General features: G+C 45.6%; 1 protein-coding gene across 6 annotated transcripts in view; it reads right to left on the reverse strand.

Moving 5' to 3' along the window:
• LOC115153509 (serine/threonine-protein kinase LMTK1) overlaps window positions 1–13,660 on the reverse strand; it is a 93,372-nt gene that overhangs the window by 9,056 nt on the left and 70,656 nt on the right. For 3 of the 6 annotated variants that reach the window (XM_029699015.1, XM_029699016.1, XM_029699014.1), the window contains 4 exons: window positions 9,956–10,097; window positions 2,192–2,271; window positions 579–697; window positions 27–114 (listed from right to left, as the gene is read on the reverse strand). In XM_029699015.1, the coding sequence (XP_029554875.1) occupies window positions 27–114; window positions 579–697; window positions 2,192–2,271; window positions 9,956–10,097 (429 nt within the window). Of the gene's footprint in view, window positions 1–26; window positions 115–578; window positions 698–1,258; window positions 1,822–2,191; window positions 2,272–2,422; window positions 3,705–9,955; window positions 10,098–12,909; window positions 13,214–13,660 lie in introns of those variants that run through there. The other 3 variants (XM_029699017.1, XM_029699018.1, XM_029699019.1) reach the window with 3 other exon arrangements.

Raw genomic sequence — 13,660 nt, forward strand, 5'->3', positions numbered from 1 at the left:
CAGCCACAGTCCAGTTTAGTACTCACCAAAGGGCAGAACTCCATGACCAGCAGGTAGGGGGTGACCTCAGTGCACTGCGCCAGGCACTGCAGGAGGGCTGGGTGCTGGAGGGCACTGGAGACGGACGGGTGCAATGTCAGAGAGTTAGTGTAGGCACAAAGCACTGTCGTGACAAATAAAGAAACAGGACTTGGTCTTCAATCAACTCTAGGTCAATTCCATGCTGATTAACACTATAATGAAAGTGAACAAAGTGAGGTTTAGTCATTTAGTCTCAATTAAGGATCTAAAAGGATGAAAACTACATGGAGTGAGAGAAAGAGACCATTACAGACAGAGAGAGAGGGGGACAGACAGACAGACAGAGAGAGAGAGGGAGAGACAGAGAGAGACAGACAGAGAGAGACAGGGAGAGACAGAGAGAGACAGAGAGAGACAGAGAGAGACAGAGAGAGACAGAGAGAGACAGAGACCATTACAGACAGAGAGAGAGGGAGAGAAGGACAAAGAGAGAGAGAAAGAGAGAGAGAGACAGAAAGAGAAATAAAGATAGACAGAGAAAGAGTAAGTCTGTTCACCGGTATGGCTGGGCCTCCTCCAGGAAGTGCATCTGGTCCTGAACACTGGCACTGGCCTTCAGCTCCTTAACCACCACCTGGGTGGTGCTGAGACCCGCATTCACCTCCCCCAGGAGAACCTGGTAATAGAGCCACAGAGACACATCGAGAGGGTACGCACGACACACACATACGCACACACACAGAAACACACAGACAGATGGGGAGGAATGGAAGACACAAAGCACAAAGTTAAACAGAGAGACACACAGAGAGACAGTCAGTGACAAAGACAGAGGAAAGGCACACAAAAAAAGAATTCCCAAACAGTACACACACATGGAAGTGATTATTGTGAAGGACAAACATGATTGAGGAGGATACACACACGTTCAGGCGAAAGGCGGACGGGACAGTCACACAAATGCAAGTAAACAGAGAAATACACAGAGACAGAGAGGCATACACAGAGACAGAGAGATACACAGAGACAGAGAGATACACAGAGACAGAGTCATACACAGAGACAGAGAGATACACAGAGACAGAAAGATACACAGAGACAGAGAGGCATACACAGAGACAGAGAGGCATACACAGAACATGCAGATTCATATAGAGACCAACAAGAAATACAGAACCACACGTGACAGAGTGGTGTGCATGCGGTCACAGAGACAGACACACAAGAATGGACATACCCAGTCAAGATACACAAGTGTGGGGAAAGGGTGTGTGCACGAGTGTATGAGCGTGAGAGAGAACAGACAAAGGGAGGGAACGAGAGAATGACGACAATCAGTTATCTACATGTCATAGTAGCTCAGAGTAAGCTGATCGCATGAAAGCCTGGGCAAACCTTCTACTACCACTTCACACATTAACATGCCATTTAACAGACACTTACAGCCATAGCGACTTGCAGTGACTTTACATATCAGTGGCCCCAGGAATCGAACAGACAATCAGGTATTGCAAGCATCGTGCCCTACCAACTGAGCCATACAGGAACCTGCACAATGTAACATGTCTTGTAACTACTCGTCTTCACACTATATTCATAACCATGAACCCAATGAGTAACTGCAATACTTGTTACAGTCTTTAAAATCAGAATTACACAGTAATAGGAACAGAGTGAAACGTAAAGTAAAACTCCTGCTAGGGCAGGCGACACGGTTCTCCCGGAGTCATATATGCCATTCAGCAGACGCTTTTATCCAAAACACATTTTTCATGTATGTGTGGTCCCGGGAATCAAACCGGCTATCCTGGTGTTGCAAGCGCCGTGCTCTATCAACAGAGCTACAGAGGACCACAAGTCCTTTCTGTGGCGTTCTACCTCTCTGTACCCGGCCGTGTCAGTCAGTCAAGGAGACATCATGCGGACCAGCCCAGGATTACCGTTACAGACACACATTACAGGTAATGCACCGTCAGCCATTTGAACAGGCTCGCTCCTTAACACGACTGGGATCACAGCTCAGGGCACAACAACCGTGGCCGCGACAAAACATTTCATATAGCCACCTCTCATAACCCTGTACAGTAGCCTCCAGCACAGCGAAAGTAACCAACAAAATACAACCAAAAGAATTCACAAGTGAACATGAGGAGGGAGAGAGTGGTTTTACCTTTCCGAACCAGCCATCGCCGATCTCCTTCAAGTAGAGAAGACTGTGGCGACCGAGTTCTGTGGACTTCAGGAGTTGGACTTGGGAGACAGAATAAAAAGAGAGATGTTAGAGAATGACCTTACAAGTTTTACAGCACAACTATTATTCAGTTTTAAACAATACAAACATCCACATACAAAATACAACATACGGATAAACACCCACAACATCACCCCTGTCGAGACCCACCTCAGGATTGGTTTATTTCAGACAATAACTCTCCATTTCAAGCCTCGGGCTTAAGAAAGAAATGTCATCTGGCCAAATACACATCTCCGTCACGTACAACAAAAGCGATATAAGCCATCCATCTTGCAATGGGTCAAGCATCCTCTAAGTCCCAAAACTCGCCATGTTGATTTGTTTTGATTTGAAACAAAAATGGCAGCAAAAGCCATGGTCCAAAAAGAAAGTTCCTCTAAGGTCCCTCTCTTTCAGTCAGAGGCATGCCCTGGCATCATAGCATCAGCCTCAGTCCTCCTCTCCCATTGCTGTATCATATCTGTCAGTAGCACGGTGATGTCCTGTGTCCCACGTCTATCCTTTCCCCTGCAAACACCAGCCTGCTCTCACGCTCACTCTCAGCCCAAACTCATCCAAACGAGACAGGAGTGACAGCAACATTACTCCTCTGTCCTTCCCTCTCTCTCATTCCCTCCATCCCTCTCTCCCCCGACAATGACCGATGACACTCACATTCTCTGCTCCAGAGGAGGACAGACAGATCTTTGTGGCAGTGAACCCCCCTCAGACTGGCCACACAGACCCCTCCCTGTGTGAGGGCCATATCTGACGCCTCTGCCCTATAATGTTCCAGAGGCTAGTCATTCCGTGGGGAGTGGGTACGCTCGCTCGCTACTGCAGTCTCTGGCCTATAGAGAATCACAGCCATTGTCTGTGTACTGCCACTGGGACTGTATGGTACCAGAAAGGACCAACCACACAGACACTGGGCCTCTTACCTCGAAGCTCAGTGACACAGTGGTGAACTGACCCTCTAGTGATAACTGACAACTTAGAATAGAGATTACGCCATTTTGTTTCCTCCATCTTCCCTCTTACTTCTAGAAGGGCTTGGAACTTCAACTACTTAGAACTCGTCTTAGAACGTCTTCAACTCTGGGTGTGCCCATTCTCTCACACCTGATTCAACTAATCAACTCCTCATTAAGCCTTTGATTAGTGGAATCAGGTGCCTTACTGCTGGGTTGGGAAAAAAGCCTGCATGCCCTGTGGGTCTCCAGGACCAGGATAAAGACGATTGCTGAGGGCCACAGACAGTACAAGGAGATGCCCATAGTAACAGCCATGACTATCAGCCTCCTACCATACATTCAGAGTCTTCCATCTTTCCTGTCAACAGTAAGCCAATTCACTTCTGACGGGAAGTCTTTTTGAAAGATGAGGAGGCTAAATCTCTCGGGGCCAAATGGAATTCCCATTATCATCATCATCAACATCATCGCAGAAGCACACGGGGCGGGGTTCATATGTGTGTGTGTGTGTGTGTGTGTAGCTGTGTGTTCACACCAGTGCACCCTGTGACCTGTGCGGGTGTAAGTGTAACTGTATAACAGCACAGCTGTATCAGGGTGGGTCTTCGTCTTGGGGACCAGTTCTGGCTCTGGACCTAGCCAAGGTCTGACAGTATGGGAGAGGCAATAATACGAGCCCCACCTCTCCCCCATCTTCCTCCCACCTCTCCCCCTCTACCTCAAACCTCTGCCTCCCAGCAACACAGCATATACAACAGGGGAACTGTTGATGTTGACAGCCTGTATTCACTGGTCCATCTTGGAAATGAGAGAGCCTTGAAACCTAAATGATCATTTAAGAGAGAGAGTGAAAAAGAGAGAAAAGAGAGTGAAAGAGAGAGAGAGAGAGGGTAGTGAAAGAGAGAGTAAAGAGAAGAGAGAGAGAGAGAGAGAGAGAGAGAGAGAGAGAGAGAGAGAGAAAGTGAAAGAGATAGGTAGAGAGCGAGAGAGAGAGAGAGAGGTAGTGAAAGACAGAGTGAGAGAGAGATAGGTAGAGAGAGAGAGAGAGAGAGAAAGTGAAAGAGTGAGAGAGAGAGAGAGAGAGAGAGAGAGAGAGAGAAGAGCGTGAGAGAGAGATAGGTAGAGAGAGAGAGAGAGAGAGAGAAAGTGAAAGAGTGAGAGAGAGAGAGAGAGAGAGAGAGAGAGAGAGAGAGAGAGAGAGTGAGAGAGAGACTATACCTGTCTCTCATCCTGCGATGTAGGCAACAGCCACAAGGTCCTGTGGCCAGCTCATAAGGAACTCATAGGGAGTGGTCTGAAAGGATCGAATGTCTGACCTCAGCCCCCTAACTATCCAAGCTCCCGCCCTTAATCAATCCTGTGTGTCACTATAGGCCTCCTACTTACTCCAAAAACCTCATCCAGCTATATACAGCCATACATACCACAGTGGCCATATGGAAAACACATGAGGAGCACAAACTCAGCAAAAAAATAAACGTCCCTTTTTCAGGACCCTGTCTTTCAAAGATAATTCGTAAAAATCCAAATAACTTCACAGATCTTCATTGTAAAGAGTTTAAACACTGTTTCCCATGCCTGTTCAATGAACCATAAACAATGAATGAACATGCACCTGTGGAATGGTCGTTAAGACACTAACAGCTTACAGACGGTAGGCAATTAAGGTCATAGGTATGAAAACTTAGGACACTAAAGAGGCCTTTCTACTGACTCTGAAAAACACCAAAAGAAAGATGCCCAGGGTCCCTGCTCATCTGCTTGAACGTGCCTTAGGCATGCTGCAAGGAGGCATGAGGACTGCAGATGTGGCCAGGGCAATAAATTGCAATGTCCGTACTGTAAGATGCTTTTGACAGCGCTACAGAGAGACAGGACGGACAGCTGATCATCCTCGCAGTGGCAGACCACGTGTAACAACACCTGCACAGGATCGGTACATCCAAACATCACGCTAACGGGACAGGTACAGGATGGCAACAACAACTGCCCGAGTTACACCAGCAACGCACAATCCCTCCATCAGAGCTCAGACTGTCCACAATAGGCTGAGAGAGGCTGAACTGGGGGCTTGTAGACCGTTGTAAGGCAGGTCCTCACCAGACATCACAGACAACAACGCCACCTATGGGCACAAGCCCACCGTCGCTGGACCAGACAGGACTGGCAAAAAGTGCTCTTCACTGACGAATCGCCGTTTTGTCTCACCAGGGGTGATGGTCGATTAGCGTTTATCGTCAAAGGAATGAGCGTTACACCGAGGCCTGTACTCTGGAGCGGGATCAATTTGGAGGTGGAGGGTCCGTCATGGTCTGGGGCGGTGTGTCACAGCATCATCGGACTGAGCTTGTTGTCATTGCAGGCAATCTCAACGCTGTGCGTTACAGGGAAGACATCCTCCTCCCTCATGTGGTACCTTTCCTGCAGGCTCATCCTGACATGACCCTCCAGAATGGCAATGCCACCAGCCATACTGCTCGTTTTATGCGTGATTTCCTGCAAAACAGGAATTTGAAACTTGCAGGTGCCTTGGTGGAAGAGTGGAGTAACATCTCACAGCAAGAACTGGCAAATCTGGTGCAGTCCATGAGGAGATGCACTGCAGTACTTAATGCAGCTGGTGGCCACACCAGATACTGACTGTTACTTTTGATTTTGACCCCCCCTTTGTTCAGGAGCACATTATTTCATTCCTGTTAGTCACATGTCTGTGGAACCTGTTCAGTTTATGTCTCAGTTGTTGAATCTTGTTATGTTCATACAAATATTTACACGTTAAGTTTGCTGAAAATAAACGCAGTTCACAGTGAGAGGACGTTTCTTTTTGTGCTGAGTTCATGTCCTGACAGAACAGCTGTTGTTTTCAGCATAGGCCTACAGCATGTACCGCAAGTTACTCAATTTGTGATAGTCCATTATCTTATTTCAACATACTGAGTTAAAAGAAAGTTTGCACGTTCTATATTCCACAAATCTAACAATGTAGATTGATTATATTCCATCTAAACGGTCTTTATGCAAAAGTTTATAAAACACATACTAATTATACACTTCTATTTTCGCAATTTGAATTACATTCATCAAAAATTCTACACCAACAACAGCAAAACGAACTGGCCCACTCAGATCCAGCAAGGTGTTTGAGGGTGGAATAAGCTAGCAAGCAAGCTACAAGAACTCAAACACAGCACATTTTGCAGAAATGAATGGTGAAATACCAATCGGATTGATGTCATTGTTTATTTCAAGTTATGTCTTTATTTTTGCTGAACTACTTGATCTTTATTGGTTGATATAACTTGCAGGATATCATGGTAGCCAATATTTATGTTAGACATTATACCTGGATTTACTGTTACTGCTGCTACTGTACTGCTGCTACTCTACCTAACGTTAGCAACGTTAGCACTAAGGTTAGCATGTGGCTAGCTATAGCTACCATTGGCCAACAACAGGGTTAAGCCAGTCTGGTTATAGATGTTCAATGTCTATTAGGATGGTAAAGGTTCATCTTGATTTTGTGTAAAAGTACGAGCAATGCTAATGTGCTGAACTGCTAATAAGCGATGTGTTTCAAGGCCACTAGTGGTTGGCTAGTAAGGGTAAGGCAGCAGGTATGCTAAAAGCCCGAGCGCTGTATGAGTGATAAAACCTTTTTTTGCTGATACAGATGAAATAAATCACAGGATACGGTCAGATGATAAATTGGCTTTATTCAGAGTGCCAAAATACTTATTCAAAAACAATAAGGACTCGGTATAATGTGGGTCATTACCGTCTTATGTGGACAGTGCCTTTGATCCTGTATTCACTTGTGATCTTCTCCTGACCTCACTTTTATCGACAAGACTTCGGTCAAATTCAGATAAAATATACATTTCTCCTAAAATAAAAATGTAAAGTGATATGTCGTATTGGGACTTTTAGTCCCAATACAACTATGTTAATCTCCTTGGGGACAAGATTACTCTCATGTCCACTAAAGTGCTGGGCCCATACTCACAAAACCTCTCAGAATAGGAGTGCTGATCTAGGATCAAGTCCTCCCTGGCCATATAATATGCATTGTGATCTCAAAGACAAAACTGATCCTAGATCAACACTTCTACTCAGAGACTCTTTATGAATATGGGCCCAGGCTTTGATGAACAGTATATTGGAATTGCTAGTCAAGCAGGAGACTGACCTATGAACTGACCTACAGCGAACTGTCAAGTACGAATCATTAATTCAGCCCGCTTTCTGATGTCATGAGTGTATCAATCCAGATCGGCATGCATCAGCCCCATAGCCTACACATCAACACACAACCAGGGCCATTGTCACGGACAGACTGAAAAGACAGGGAGAGAAAGAGGGATAGAGAATCAGGGTCTATCTCTCTCGCATGCCTGACATACCAAGGGGCAATTGTGTAGGCTGGCTGGACCAGGGAAATTACACAACAGGCAGATGTTTGTTGGAGAGTGAGGTGAGAGAGAGATAGAGGGGAGGGGGGAGGGGTAACAGGGAAAGAGAAAAAGAGAGAGAGCTCATTCATGGACCACAAAGTTCATTCTACAGGGACCTAGAGCTCTAAACCAGGGCAGAGGGGACTGTGGGATAGATGGAAGCCAAGCCCTGCAGTGGTCCAGGGCAGTGGGGATGGGGGATAGGCCCAGCAGGAGTCCAGTGTTAGGGCGTTGGTCACTAACTTTGGGAAGACTTTTTGGGCTAACACCAGAGCCAGAATATATAATACAGTGCACCCTGAAATTCTTAAGAACTCCTCACTGAAAACACTAAGCTTTGGCTCTAATCTACTGCCAAGTTTGCATAATTTTTTGAAGGAGAGAATAAAGGCACAAAATAAAAGCTGTATTTGTACCTTTTCTCTTTATCCTCTCAACTTCATCTGACCTTTTCCTCTACCGTTTATATTTTATTCCTTTTGTGAAAGTTAGTGACTGTCTGAATTTGATATGGTTCTCTCTGACAGTCATTCCCTGGGCTTATGCAACCCTGAACATCCCCCTCACAGAGATTACTTCAAATAAAGTGCATTTGGAAAGTATTCAGACCCCTTCCCTTTTCTGAATTTTGTTACGCTACAGCCTTATTCTAAAATGTATTAAATTCAAATAAATGTTTTCCTCATCAATCTACACACAATACCCCATAATGACAAAGTGAAAACAGGTTTTCAGAAATGTTGCAAATGTATTCAAAATAAAAACAGAAATACCTTATTTACTTCAGTAAGTTCATAACCTTTGCTATGCGATTCGAAATTGAGTTGTTTCCAATGATCATCCTTGAGATGTTTCTACAACTTGATTGGAGTCCACCTGTGGTAAATTCAATTGATTGGACATGATTTGGAAAGGCACACACCTGTCGATATAATGTCCCACAGTTGACAGGGCATATCAGAGCAAAAACCAGTCCATGAGGTCGAAGGAATTGTCTGTAGAGCTTCGAGACAGGATTGTGTCGAGGCACAGATCTGGGGAAGGGTACCAAAAAATGTCTGCAGCTTGGAAGGTCCCCAAGAACACAGTGGCCTTCATCATTCTTAATTGGAAGAAGTTTGCAACCATCAAGACTCTTCAAAGAGCTGGCCACCCAGTCAAACTGAGCAATGGGGGGAGAAGGGCCTTGGTCAGGGAGGTGACCAAGAACCCGATGGTCACTCTGACAGAGCTCCAGAGTTGCTCTGTGGAGATGGGAGAACCTTCCTGAAGGACAACCATCTCTACAGCACTCCACCAATCAGGCCTTTATGGTAAAGTGGCCAGACGGAAGCCACTCCTCAGTAAAAGGTACATGACAGCCCACTTGGAGTTTGCCAAATGGCACCTAAAGGACTCTCAGACAATGAGAAACAAGATTCTCTGGTCTGATGAAACCAAGATTGAACTCTTTGGCCTGAATGCCAAGTGTTACATCTGGAGGAAACCTGGCACCATCCCTACGGTGAAGCATGGTGGTGGCAGCATCATACTGTGGGGATGTTTTTCAGCGGCAGGGACTGGGAGACTTGTCAGGATTTAGGGAAAGATGAACAGAGCAAAGTACAGTGAGATTCTTGATGAAAACCTGCTCCAGTGCTCAGGATCTCAGACCTCGGCGAAGGTTCACCTTCCAACATGACAATGACCCGAAGCACACTCCCGACAAGACAACGCAGGAGTGGCTTCGGGACAAGTCTCTGAATGTCCTTGAGTGGCCCAGCCAGAGCCCGGACTTGAACCCAATCGAACATCTCTGGAGACATGAAAATAGCTGTGCAGCAACGCTCCCCATTCAACCTGCCAGAGCTTGAGAGAATCTGCAGAGAAGAATGGGAGAAACTCCCCAAATACAGGTGTGCCAAGCTTGTAGCGTCATACCCAAGAAGACTTGAGGCTGTAATTGCTGCCATAAGGTGCTTCAACAAAGTATTGAGTAAAGGGTCTGAATACTTACGTAAATGGGATATTTTTTTATAAAAAATAAATACATTAATTAGCAAACAAAACTAAAAACTAGTTTTTGCTTTGTCATTATGGGGTATTGTGTAGATGGATGACGGAGAAAAAAAACGATTAATTTTAGAATAAGGCTGTAGCATAACAAAATGTGGAAAAAGTCAAGAGGTCTGAATACTTTCCGAAGGTGCTGTACTTAAATCTTCTTGTTGAAAGAAAAGTATTTGAACTGAATTGAAACTAAATGAGGGTGAGAGACAAAGACATGTTGGTCCTACCTGATCGTCCTGGTTGTTTGGCCATGGGGAGTGACACCTCAGTCAGGGGCAGGATGTAAACATCAGGTCCGCTCTGGGACGCAGGGGATGCCAGGGTGGACAGGTCCGCCTGGTACTCCTCCCCCTCGGCATTCTCAAACTCCTACAGAAGAGGACAAAAAGGTCAGAGGTCAGATAGTTCATACTGTGTCATTCCCTGGTGTTTGAACCCTGAGGAGCGTGTATGTGTGTGTGTGTGTGTGTGTGTGTGTGTGTGTGTGTGTGTGTGTGTGTGTGTGTGTGTGTGTGTGTGTGTGTGTGTGTGTGTGTAGAGAGAGCAAGAGTATTGGAAACATTTGGAGACAGGATATAAGTGTAAAAGCCCCTTAGTTGTATGGAGTTGAGTGGTGGGGTGGAAACTATGGAAAATTGTGACCCTTTGTAGCCTCCTCCGGCACCCACTCCCCTGCTTCCCCCATCGTCCTCACCCCTCCTTCCATCCCCCCATCCATCCATCCTGTCCCACGAGAGAATATACACACACACAGGACACACACACCCTCTTGTCTCTAGGTCCACAGCTTCACACGGCCCCTCAAACATGTGTTTTCACTCTCAGGATCACCAGAGAGCCAGGAAAACACATGCCTCTAACACGTACCCTTGCAGAGATCACACACATGCAGTTCCCATAACATGTACTGCTACAGAGTTCACAAAAACACACAAACATCCACTCACATATCTCTCCCACATCTACAGCAACATAGATCAAAAGGACACACATCAACATCCACTCACATTTCTCTCCCACGTACAGCACATACGGAAAGTATTCAGACCCCTTGACTGTTCCACATTTTGCCACGTTACAGCCTTATTCTAAATACCCCATAATGACAAAGCAAAAACAGGTTTTTAGAATTTTTACACATTTATAAAAAAACAACTGAAATATTACATTTACATTAGTATTCAGACCCTTTACTCAGTACTTTGTTGAAGCACCTTTGGCAGCGATTACAGGCTCGAGCCTTCTTGGGTATAACGCTATAAGCTTGGCACACCTGTATTTGGGGAGTTTCTCCCATTCTTGTGTGCAAAACCTCTCAAGCTCTGTCAAGTTGGATGGGGAGTGATAGCACAGCTATTTTCAGGTCTCTCCAGAGATGTTCGATCCGGTTCAAGTTCGGGCTCTGGCTGGGACACCCAAGGACATTCAGAGACTTGTCCCGAAGCCACTCCTGCATTTTCTTGCCTGTATGCTTAGGGTTGTTGTCCTGTTGGAATGTGAATCTTCGCCCCAGTCTGAGGTCCTGAGCACTCTGGAGCACATTTTCAAGGATCTCTCTATACTTTGCTCTGTTCATCTTTCCCCCTGTCCTGACAAGTCTCCCAGTCCCTGCCACTGAAAAACATCCCCACGGCATAATGCTGACACCACCATGCTTCACCGTAGAGATGGTGCCAGGTTTCCTCCAGACATGACGCTTGGCATTCAGGCCAAAGAGTTCAATCTTGGTTTCATCAGACCAGATCATTTTGTTTCTCATGGTCAGAGTCTTTAGGTGCCTTTTGGCAAACCCCAAGCGGGCTGTCATGCGCATTACACTGAGGAGTGGCTTCCGTCTGGCCACTTTACCATAAAGGCTAGATTCTCCCATCTCCACAGAGGAACTCTGGAGCCATGTCAGAGTGACCATCGGGTTCTTGGTCACCTCCCTGACCAAGGCCCTTCTCTCCCCATTGCTCAGTTTGGCCGGGCGGCCAGCTCTAGGAAGTTTCTTGGTGGTTCCAAACTTCTTCCATTTAGGAATGATGAAGGCCACTGTGTTCTTGGGGACCTTCAATGCTGCAGACATTTTTTGATACCCTTCCCCAGATCTGTGCCTCGACACAGTCCTGTCTCGGATCTCTTCAGACAGTTCCTTTGACCTCGTGGCTTGGTTTTTGCTCTGACATGCACTGTCAATTGTGGGACCTTATATAGACAGGTGTGTGCATTTCCAAATCATGTCCAATCAATTGAATTTGCCACAAGTGGACTCCAATCAAGTTGTAGAAACATCTCAAGGATGATCAATGGAAACAGGATGCATCTGAGCTCAATTTTGAGTCGCATAGCAAAGGGTCTGAATACTTAAGGGAATATGTTTTTTTAGTTTTTTAGTTTTTATAAATTTGCAAAAAAATTCTAAAAACGTGTTTTTGCTTTGTCATTACAGGGTATTGTGTGTAGACTGATGAGGAAAAATAAATATATATAATACATTTTAGAACAAGGCTGTGGTCAGAATACTTTCCAAATGCACTGTACTGTATACAGCAACCTAGATCAAACAGACACATAAACATGCAGCCCTCTCACACATAGCTGCACACGTGTACCTATGCACATACCACAGTGCTCCAACACATAAATAATAATATTACATGAACTTTATATATCACTTTAAAAGTTGCTGTACAATTGTAGAAACGAAAAAACAAGAAACAGAACTCTAAACAACACAACACATTTACAACTATTGAACTCCAGTGGTTCATTTTCAGTGTAACATTCTCAAAGCACAAAAACACAAAAAAATGTAATAACATTCCCTTTCTATGACATCAAGCATTGGACACTTTCACATAACACATTCACAGCGCGAGTTCAGACTACACTTGTGCCTCTGATAATAAACTTCACTGATTAGCCTACTAAAAGATGAAACACTCTCCAACCAGCCCTCAAGAATCTGTCCAGGTGCAGCTTCCTAAAGCTAGATTGATGGGTGTTCTCCGGTCCGCAAAACTGTTTCTGGATCTGCTCCAGTCTGCGATGCGGAGAAAGGTCGGGAACCCCTGTTCTATAAGAACCTTCTCCAAGAGCAGCTGTAGCTGAATATCAGCCTGATACAGAGTCTTAGCGAGAGCTCAGAGTACACTTGACCTTCTGATGACATTCCCATAACATCCCCACCATTTCTTACCTGAGCTCAAGTTCCATTGGGAAAGCAGGCGTGTTGGTCACCCACACAACACAAGATCACTTGTACCCTGTACCCCAAATGTCTCTACAGAGCAACAAGCTAAAAGAACCTGCTACGCCACCTCCCACCCAGGGTGGCCCAGCTGGTTTGCAGGGCATGGTAGTGACAGTGCCAAGCACAGAGTCTACAGTAGGAGCATGGTCCTGCAGTTGAGATAGTCTTCATTGTTGAGTTCAGCAGATAACAGCTAGCTAGCACTCTGGTGAGACCACAATGGTCCATCTCAATGTCACAGATAGAGAGAGAGAGAGAGAGAGAGAGATAGAGGGAGGGAGAGAAAGAGGGATGGAGGGGAAAAGAGAGAGGAGAAGGGAGGAGCAGTGACTCCCAGTCCAAAAGGAAGTTCCTGTGCTCCTCCCGAGCGGGAAATAAAGGTGGGAGGAGGGCAATTGAGAAAACGAGAGAAAAAAAGCCTCCACAAAAATGTGAGGCATAAGAAAAAAACTTTTCACATTCTATCCTCATGACATCACTCCCTACTCTTCTATACTTCTTTCTCTTCTATCACTCTCTCTTCTCCAGCCATAGAACATGTGCAGGGCAGGCCCCTTCCCCACTGAATGATGAGCACACACACAAACACACGCACATACACACACACACAATAACTAATCCTAAAATCCCCTCTTCCTGCTCTGAGAGAGGCTGTGTCTAATTCCAGATGGGGGCCTTGGGGTCTGGGGGGCCGGAT

Source organism: Salmo trutta, chromosome 18 (genome assembly GCF_901001165.1).
Source record: "Salmo trutta chromosome 18, fSalTru1.1, whole genome shotgun sequence".
NCBI lineage: Eukaryota > Metazoa > Chordata > Actinopteri > Salmoniformes > Salmonidae > Salmo > Salmo trutta.